The sequence below is a fragment of the Rattus norvegicus genome, chromosome 7 (genome assembly GCF_036323735.1).
Source record: "Rattus norvegicus strain BN/NHsdMcwi chromosome 7, GRCr8, whole genome shotgun sequence".
NCBI lineage: Eukaryota > Metazoa > Chordata > Mammalia > Rodentia > Muridae > Rattus > Rattus norvegicus.
In genome coordinates, this window is record NC_086025.1 from 109,165,715 (window position 1) to 109,175,687 (window position 9,973).

A 9,973-nucleotide genomic window follows, 5' to 3' on the forward strand; every position below is an offset into this window, starting at 1 on the left:
AGGTCAGAGGCTTCAATATCAGGAGGCAGACATCCAGGAAAGTGTGAGCAGTAGGGAGGCCTCTGGGGAGGTAACTCATAAAGAGACTGAAGGGAAAGGGGGTTACGAAGGGAGCAACCTAAGGAAGAGGAGGCCAGGTCAGCGGGAGCCTGGTTGAGCAAAATCACAGACAAGAGGTGAAGAGAATGGTTCTTGAATCCACAGCTGGATAGACCATGCTCTTTTCTAAATACCTTGCAGAATGACTCCACTTGGGTGGAAGGTGCCTGGCCTGTGAACCTCAAATAGAGTCCTGAGCCCTTATGGTTGTACAGCCAGGGTCCCTAGAGGTTTGAGATAGATGCTGATGCAGCCTAGAACCAGGCGCACATCCAGCATGACAATGCTGAGGCCTGGAGGGATACGGAGCCAGGACAAGACCAGGTGGCTCCTGAGACCAGCACTCATCTTTTGTAGTCCCCACGCTCTCAGAAATGGCTCAGGTGAACAAGACACCCAAGGCCAAGATAATGACTTCCCCTTCCTCTCTATCCTTGGAGGCTCTGGAGGGAAGTGATGTTCCTGGCCTGGTGCCTGTAGCTGGAGACCAATGTGAGGCCCATTGTTTGAGATTAGAGCTGGTGGGGGCCACAGGAAGCCCCTAGTAATGTCCTATGTCCCACTTACCACAGACTCAGAACCCCGAGTGAGGACTGCACCAGTGGACAGAACAGCCTGAGTCAGGATGAAAGCTCTCAGGGCTGTCCTCCTGATCTTGCTACTCAGTGGACAGCCAGGTGCGGGACACCTCAGGAAGGGATGGCCTTACCCACGAGTACCTCCAGGAAGCCCTTGTCCTAGGGACAAGGAATAGGCATGCGGAGTAAGATGGAAGGCCTGGGACTTTTCTCCTCTGCCAGCCGCAGGCTTGACTGCTTCGGCACTGCAGGGGTGGGGGGTGGGGGGAATTCTGTCTCCTACAAAATGGAAAGCGTAGGGCATGTTAGGGGTCAGGACTTGTGCTCAACCCTGAGTGTGACCTCTGCATCTAAGTGGCTAAAGCTTACCGATGTCCTTGTGCCACCAGGGAGCAGCTGGGCACAAGAAGCTGGCGATGTGGACCTGGAGCTAGAGCGCTACAGCTACGATGATGACGGTGATGACGATGATGACGATGATGAAGAAGAGGAAGAGGAGGAGACCAACATGATCCCTGGCAGCAGGGACAGAGGTATCCTAACCCTGCCGGCCGAGGGCCCAGATTCCTCCCACACTTACCTCCCATCCCTGAGGGTAAAGCAAAGCAAGCTGCTAGCTTCCAAGCCAGGAGCCCAGCATGCTCACACAGGCTCTCCCCTCAGGCTGTAACCTTCTCCACCCTCAACTGACATCCAGGTCTGCTCCTCTTGGCCCCACCCCAACCCCTATGTCCCTTAATCCTGGGCCTCACCTTGCCTGAACCCCATGTTTTGTCCTTCCTCTTTTTTTTTTAAGTTTTTTTTATTTATTATATATAAGTACACTGTAGCTGTCTTCAGACACACCAGAAGAGGGCATCAGATCTCATTACAGATGGTTGTGAGCCACCATATGGTTGCTGGGAATTGAACTCAGGACCTCTGGAAGAGCAGTCAGTGCTCTTAACCACTGAACCATCTCTCCAGCCCTTGTCCTTCCTCTTAATGGCTCCAGGCACAGACCCCTCTGGGAGGGCTAAAACTGGCGGTGGGGACAGGGGAACTTGGGCGTGGCCCTGGAGTCTCACTCTCAACCTGAGCTGCCCTACTGCTCACAGCACCGCCTCTACAGTGCTACTTCTGCCAAGTGCTTCACAGCGGGGAGAGCTGCAACGAGACACAGAGCTGCTCCAGCAGCAAGCCCTTCTGTATCACAGTCATCTCCCATGGCAAAACTGGTGAGCATCTGGGGAAGCACACCCAGGGTCGGGGGGGCCGGGGGGGGGGACAGAGAAAAAACCCACACCAAAGCGCATGCTCCGCCCTTACCACCTGTTTCCCACACCCCCCAGACACAGGTGTCCTGACGACCTACTCCATGTGGTGTACTGATACCTGCCAGCCCATCGTGAAGACAGTGGACAGCACCCAAATGACCCAGACCTGTTGCCAGTCCACACTCTGCAATATTCCACCCTGGCAGAGCCCCCAAATCCACAACCCTCTGGGTGGCCGGGCAGACAGCCCCTTGAAGGGTGGGACCAGACATCCTCAAGGTGACAGGTTTAGCCACCCCCAGGTTGTCAAGGTTACTCATCCTCAGAGCGATGGGGCTCACTTGTCTAAGGGTGGCAAGGCTAACCAGCCCCAGGGAAATGGGGCCGGATTCCCTGCAGGCTGGAGCAAATTTGGTAACGTAGTTCTCCTGCTCACCTTCCTCACCAGTCTGTGGGCATCAGGGGCCTAAAGACCCGTCCTCCCCCAACCAGGACCCTTCAGCCTTTCCTCCCTGACAACCAGCTTCAGAGAATAAACTTGAATGTCTTTTGCCATCTAGCCAGTTGCTACTCCTTCGGCCATTCCCTGCCCTCAGTTTCACCCTCAGGCCTCCTTGCCTTCTTCTCTTCTCAGCCCGTGGGTGGGTAACATGTCAGCCTCAGATCTGGCTGTCTGTTGCCTGTGCTGTGGGGACGTTCAGCCTACAGGGGCCCCATCTGCTCAGCTACGCAGAAAAAATAACAAGCCTCAAAGGCTCATTCTCATCTTGAATTTGCCAGCACGAAATTCTCCCCGCTAGAGCCACCATCTAGAGAAAATCAGCCCTTACGTGTGGGGTGCAGGGTGAGCCTCCAGAGACCTGAAGGGAGGAGGTGTTGGAAGGAAACCAAGAGTGTTGCAGGGCTGAAATACAATGGCTGCAGCTAAGGGAGGGAGGGAGGCAGAGAGGGTAAGGAAGGCCTGGCTGCTCAGTAGGGGATTCTTCAGCTGTGGCCTGGCACAGAAATCCATCCTCTTCTGGGTTCTAGAACCTCTCTTCTAGCGTAGGCCTCCAAGAGGATGCTGGGAGCACAAGATGGACCACACATCTGGGAAATGTCACAGAGCCCCAAGAACTCCTTAGGCAGAGAAATAGATGGGACTCCCATCCCTGCCTGGGGGCATGGGTACCTTCTCTGGTGAGGAGAGGCCCCTAGGAGGTAGCATCTCCTTGAGTCATCAGGGAACCTGGCTTCTTGGCAGGAGGGCCCATCTTTGACTGAGTACAGCTCCTTTGGCTGAGCTCTTGGCTTCCGTGACTGCATCAAGCTAGACCTCCACCAGCAGCTGGTGCCAGAGCAGATCTCTGGGGTAGGAAAAAGACCATGCCCGGACCACTGCTCCACTGCTGACTTGGATAGAACTCAGTTTCCCCCACTTGTGCAACAAGCAGACGGCTTGAGGGACTCCCAGGTCCACAGTAGCTCAGCGTTGCAAAACTAGAAGTCTAGAGTCCTTGCCTAAAAGCTGAGTTTGTTTGTTGGCATGCAATAAGAAATCCCTATTCTAGCTTATCTCTCCTGTTCCTGTTAATAAAGCATCTGTGCCAAGCCAGGCTGTACAAGGCCAGAGCTCTTGAGTGGAGGAGGCACCTCTTCCTCTGTCCCCTTTCTCCTTCCTGCTGACTGGAACTCAGCAGCCCTTTCTACCACAAGGAAGCACCATGCAGTGGCAAGGGGACATGGGAGAAGGTTCTGGAACACCAGTAAACAAGGCATTGCACCGTGTACCTCAGGAGGGGAAGTAAACTCCCTTGTTGAAAACTGTCTTCATCTTTCTGTTGCTCATATTTTCACACATGTTTGCACACATGGGCTTACACACATGCTTTGTTACACACAGAGACACAGCCCTGAATGGTTCACAGCTGAGAAGTCAGATTGCCAGAGTTAAAATCTTCAATCTAGTCTATCAAGTCCAAGACCCCAGGGATCCCCATGCAGCACATCATCACCTTTGTGACAGGGGACTGCAGTGTGGACTCACTGAGGTGTCCCAAGCCTGACTATCCATAAAACACTTAGGACTCATGCTTCCTCCAACCCACTGGTGTGTGTTTATTGCAAATGTCCCACCTGTGCTAGTTCCAGTCCTCCCCAGACTCAAAGAACCCTCCGTAACCACCCCCAACTTAGAAACACTAGACACATTGTTTCAGTCTGAAGTCACTGCTATAGGCCTCTCCTGCCTCACTATCCTCTTCCACCGTCTCTGTGCTCCCTTCTCTGGAAGCAGGAAACAGCTGAAGGCAAGCAGGGGACTGTGCAGGTGGCACTGAGTGTATCCAGTGGCTTCAGAAGGAGCAAGGAAGAACTTGGGAACAGAGAAGTTCATCTGTCAGCCCCCATCCCTACCACAGGCAGCCCTCCTGCTGGCCTCCAATGTATACACACACACACACACACACACACCCCACAAACACCCCTTAAAACTTCCAGCTTTCCCCACAGTGCTACACACTCATGCTTAAGCCTTTGACACCAGCCCATGGTGGACATTTAAGATCTAAGCCACACTTTTGAGACTAGCACACAGGAACAAAGCAGGTCCGGGCCACACCCTCCTCCAATTCTGAAGCATAAGCTTGGATTTATGGGGAAGTTATGGGTCTGTGACCTACAGCAACACACTTGGGAAACTGACCCAGAAGTCCCTCCCCTGCCTGGCTGGAGGATTGGGCACAGCCCCTCCCTCATATCCTGTTGTTCTTCCTTGGAATGACATCCTGCCCTGGGCTCTGAGATACATAGGGTCTAGGATTTCTTGACTGTGACTGGCACCTCTGACCTACCTAGGAACTGTGGGAACCCAGTAGGTGTCTGCACTATTTGACTCCTCTAGCATGTGGGATAGCAGCTATAGCCTCTTGTGGACATCATCTTACCCAATGACAATTTGTGACATTCTTTAAATAGCAAATATCCAGGGGAAAGAGTCTTGGGTTTGTAGCCACAATCACATGACCTTGAGCAAGATCCCCGTGTCTGACATTCCTGTATCCTTTGTCGGAGAGTCCTGAACACATCCATCTTCACCAGCACACCCCTCTGCCTTAGAGCTCCACTGGCTCATGGCAATGCTGTGTGTGTGTGTGTGTGTGTGTGTGTGTGTGTGTGTGTGTGTGTGCCTGTGTGCCTGTGTGTGTGTATGTGTGTGTGCCTGTGTGTGTGCCTGTGTGTGTATGTGTGTGTGCCTGTGTGTGTGTATGTGTGTGTGCATGTGTGTGTGCCTGTGTGTGTATGTGTGTGTGCCTATGTGCCTCTGTGTGTGCATGTGTGTATGCGTGCCTGTGTGTGTATGTGTGTGTGCATGTGTGTGTATGTGTGTGTGCATGTGTGTATATGTGTGTGTGCCTGTGTGTGTATGTGTGTGTGCCTGTGTGTATGTGTGTGTGCCTGTGTGTGTGTGCCTATGTGCCTCTGTGTGTGCATGTGTGTATGCGTGCCTGTGTGTGTGTATGTGTGCATGTGTGTGTGCCTCTGTGTGTGCCTGTGTGTGTGCCTGTGTGTGTGCCTATGTGTGTATGTGTGTATGTGTGCTTGCGTACACACATACACATGCAAATGTCCCTCTTACTTACTTTTCAATAGCTGTGAGAAGACACCACAGCCAAAGTAACTTACAAAAGAAAGAGTTTATTGTGGCTTAGGGTTCTAAAGGAGGAGCCCATGGCGGGGAGCATGGCAGCAGGCAGGGAAGCCCGGCACTGAAGCAGTAGCTGAGAGCTTACATCTGATCTGCAAGCAGGACACAGAAGGAGTGTCTATGATACTGGGAATGGTGTGGGCTTTTGAAACCTCAAAGTCAGTGACACACCTTCTCCAACAAGACCCCACCTCCCGAGCCTTCCCAACAGTTCCACCAACCGGGGGCAAGTATTCAACTCTATGAGCCTAGTAGGCTACTCTGCTTTTTAACACTCTCTCACTGCAGCTGCCTCCCATCGGCCATGGTACACAGACACAGATACAGACACACACAGATGCACACACAGACAGGCACACACAGACACAGTCACACACATACACAGGCACACACAGACACAGACACAGACACACACACACACACACACACACACACACACACACACACCAACAATAAGTAGAACTCAGCCCAGAACCCACTTGGGGATGTCTTCTCCCACTTAGGTTAGCTCCACACCCACTCTGAGGGGTGGGGCCAAGGTTGCCCTGGGAACAAACAAAATATCCATCCAGGAGATAAAAGGTTTCTTCCTCACTGTGCCCTTCCCTCTTTTGAGAAAGAGTCTGAACAAACAAAATATCCATCCAGGAGTTAAAAGGTTTCTTCCTCACTGTGCCCTTCCCTCTTTTGAGAAAGATTCTCTCTGCATAGCACTGGCTCTCCTGAAACTCACTAAGTAGACCAGGCTGGCCTTAAATTCTCAGAGTTTAGTCTGCCTCTGCCTCTGCCTCTGCCCCTCCTGCCCCTTCCTGCCCCTCCTGCCCCTCCTACCCCTCCTGCCCCTCCTGCCCCTCCTGCCCCTCCTGCCCCTCCGCCTCCGCCTCTGCCTCTTGAGTGCTGGGGTTAAATTAAAGCCACATGCCCAGCTGTGCCTTCTCTTAATCCTGTGCGAAGTGTAAAGACAATAGACCCTTTTTTCCACCAAAGAGTTAATGAAGAGGAAGCTCCATTTTTTTAAATTATAAAGAAGCCACTCAGGTTCAGCCATCTTGTTCTAAGTCAGCCATCGGAGTAAGAGTATAAGGCCAATCTCTTCTGACCGCTCAGAGTGAAGCCTGGGACCATTTTGCATTAGAAAGAATCCCAGAGGTAACTCGGCTGGATGTGCTTGCCTGCTTGATTTGACACGATTACACATCCTTTGCAGAACTATAACATTTTAATGTTGTTATTACTATATGTGTATGGAAGTCTTGCCCATATATTCATCCATGCACCACATGAGGGCCTGGTGCCCTAAGAGGCCAGAAACTATACACCTGGGGTTACGGAAGGTTAGGAGGCACTGTCTGATGCTGGGAATCAAACCTAGGTCCTCTGGAAGAGGGCTCTTCATGGCTGACCCATCCTTCCAGGCCTCAGAAGTGAAACTTCTTGCCAGCTGTATACTTGAGATCATGTGGTCATTTTCATGGGACCTCAGACACATTGCTAACAAGTTTTCAGATTCCCCAGTGATGTCTTTGCCTGTGTGAGCAAATTAGCAGGCCAATATCATTTTGTCAAACTATCTTTCTTTTAAAAGATTTATTTATTTAACATATGTGAGTACACTGTTCTCTTTGGACATACCAGAAGCGGGCATTGGATCGGATCCCATTACAGATGGTTGTGAGCCACCATATGGTTGCTGGGAATTGAACTCAGGACTGCTGAACCATCTCTCCAGCCCTTATCAAACTACCTTAGCCTTTGCTCCCGTAGCCCTCTGAGCCTGGAAGGCCAGGGTTCAGATGCATCTCCAGAGAACCCTGAAATGAGCCAGATGATAGCTCTCTCAGCAAAACCCGAATCCTCACTTCCTCAGAGCAACACCAGCAGGCCCCAGCCCTTGAGGCACCACGTTCAGCTCTTTGTAGCACTAAACCAGGAGCCCCTTCAGTGAAGGGCCCTCCTGCAACCTTCCCTCGGGGCTCTCTTCTCTCCCAGCGTCTAAGTTTCCCCGCCTGGCTGACAGTCACAGCTTTAGGGTGATGAGACCTCTACCCCGGGTGAAGGAAGACGGTGACAGCTGCCTCCCTATTTGCCCGAGAAGCAGAACATCTGCCAGACCCCATCATACTCTGAGTCCACTGTGGGCCCTTCCAGGGTGCTGTGTTCCTGGGAAGGCTTGGAGCACTCAGCATAAGGACTCTGCTGTCGGGGTTGGGGATTTAGCTCAGTGGTAGAGCGCTTGCCTAGCAAGCACAAGGCCCTGGGTTCGGTCTCCAGCTCCGGAAAAAAAGTAAAGGAAAAAAAAGGGGGGGGCGGGTTCTGCTGTCCTGAGCTGAGGGCTTGGCTCCCTTAGCTTGAGCCCAGAACATTGATTTGCTTCCAGGTGCCAGGAACAGAAAAGGTAACCAGCTGCAGTTTGTTTGCTTGCTTGTTTGTTTGTTTGTTTGTTTGTTTGTTTGTGGATGCTTTTACCAGTTGGTTGCAATGAGTTTTCTCTCTACTGCTAACTTGGGAGGAGGAGATGGGCACCAGAGTGAGACTCCATCTCAAACAAACAATAAACAAAATGGAAGTTTTGTCATGCTTCCAAAACAAGCATTCTGGGTATCTGATAGCTGACACTGTGGTGTGGCAACCTCAGAGTGGGGTTATCGCTATGCCTGGGTCCCGATCTCTTCTCCTTCAGGCATATTGGATCAAAGCCAGCTCTAATGACCAGGTCTTATCTTAATTGCCTCTGCAAATACCCTTTCTCCAAACACAACCTCGCTATGGGATGGGATGGTGACAGGTAGGAATTAAGTGTGGCTGTCTAGGCTGCTGTTCAGAACATGAGAGAACTCCTGGTCTGTCAGCAGCAGGGAGACCAGGGAGACAAAGGGATTGTCAGATAGAGGAACTGCCTTCTGGGAACTCTTGGAGACTGTGGCCACAAATCACACGCAGTCATCACATACATGCCCCAGCACTTGTACACATGTCCAGCTGGGCGACCATAAGGATGGTTGGTGGTCTGGGAGGGAATCTAGCACCTCGACGGGCTGGCCCGGAAACAGGCATCCAGGCTGGAAAAGGGAACACGGTTGGCCTAAGAGGCTAGGTGGGACTAATGTGAGCTACCTTGAGATCAAGGCTCCATTCTCACATGACACTTGAAATCTCATCCCAGGTTACCTAGGCTGAGAGATGTATGTCACTTGGCTGGCAGACCTCAGTCTGCTGGAGATGTTGTGTAACGAGAGGATATTTGTTTCCTGGACAGTGGTACCCAGGTGAAGCAAGCCCAAGGCTGCCTCTAGGTGGTCCTGGGAATGCACTGAAGCCCAAGACCCCTCGTTCTTTCCTTATGTGGGCCCATGGTGACCTGCCACCTGGAGTGAGGGGGAGGATATCCTTGGCTAGATATAGGCCTAGATCCGCCCTGTATTACACAACCTTCTTGGGGTCCGCTGACAGATCCGGAGGGTCTCCCCTCCATCCAGAGCCTGTGGATGACCCCCTAGATTGTGCTGCGTGTTTATGCCCTGTCCTGTGACTCTCCACATAAAAGAAACAACTGTTTGTTCCAAAGAGGGAGGGAGCCAACGGACTAAAGTAAGATCCCACCAAGCTTAGCTTGGAAAAAATGTATAAATGAGTCTGCTGGGGTTACACACAGGGTGACTCACAGGCAGCTGCAGGACTAAAACGTCCCAATCCCTAATTTTTTAACCCCTTACATACTTTTGCATTTCTGAGAGGACAAGCTTGGGCAGAGGGATGGCAGCTGGGCTCTCTGGATAGGTATCTTGTGAGCTTCTCTTAATAGCCCAGTGTTGTAGACCTAGACGTCTCCCCTACAGTTGGACTTTCTTTCTTGTTCTAGTTTGCTTTCTGTTGTCTGATAAAACACCATAACCAAGACCAGCCCAGTGAAGAAAGGGTTTATTTGGCTTGCATGACCCTGTCACAGTCCGTCATGAAGGGAATTTATGGCTCGAGCTCAAGACAGGAACCAGGAGCCAGGAACTGAGGATATGGGGAATGTCTGTTCGCCATAGCTTTCTCAGCCTGCTTTCTTACACAAACCAGGACCGTCTGCCCAAGGGTGGTGCTGCTGGCAGTAAGCTGGGTCCCACAGCATCCATCATTAATCACAAAAATGCCCCCCAGAGACTCCCCTGGAGGTCAATCTGGTGGGGGAATCTTCTCAATCAAGCTTCTCTGTTGTTGAAAGACTCCAGTTTGTGTGAGGTTGACAAAAACTAACTAGCATATAAAATTTTGGTCCAAGATCCCCTCTAGGTCACCACAGCTGTTCAACTTCCGCCATAGTAAAGGTCATAGCGAGCTCAAAAGAAATAGCTATCAGGGGTTGGGGA

General features: G+C 51.6%; 1 protein-coding gene across 2 annotated transcripts; it reads left to right on the forward strand.

Annotated features, from left to right (window-relative positions):
* Positions 1–619: 619 nt before the first annotated feature.
* On the forward strand, positions 620–3,734 carry Gpihbp1 (glycosylphosphatidylinositol anchored high density lipoprotein binding protein 1). Of its 2 annotated transcripts, none has more exons than XM_039078806.2 (4): positions 620–776; positions 1,067–1,210; positions 1,775–1,894; positions 2,370–2,492. In XM_039078806.2, the coding sequence occupies exons 1-4, from the start codon at positions 725–727 to the stop codon at positions 2,447–2,449; spliced, it is 396 nt and encodes a 131-aa protein (XP_038934734.1). In that variant the 5' UTR covers positions 620–724; the 3' UTR covers positions 2,450–2,492. The 2 variants fall into 2 exon arrangements, with proteins under 2 accessions (XP_038934734.1, NP_001124019.1); NM_001130547.1 differs by having other exon boundaries at positions 687–776; positions 2,009–3,734.
* The last annotated feature ends 6,239 nt before the right edge of the window (positions 3,735–9,973 follow it).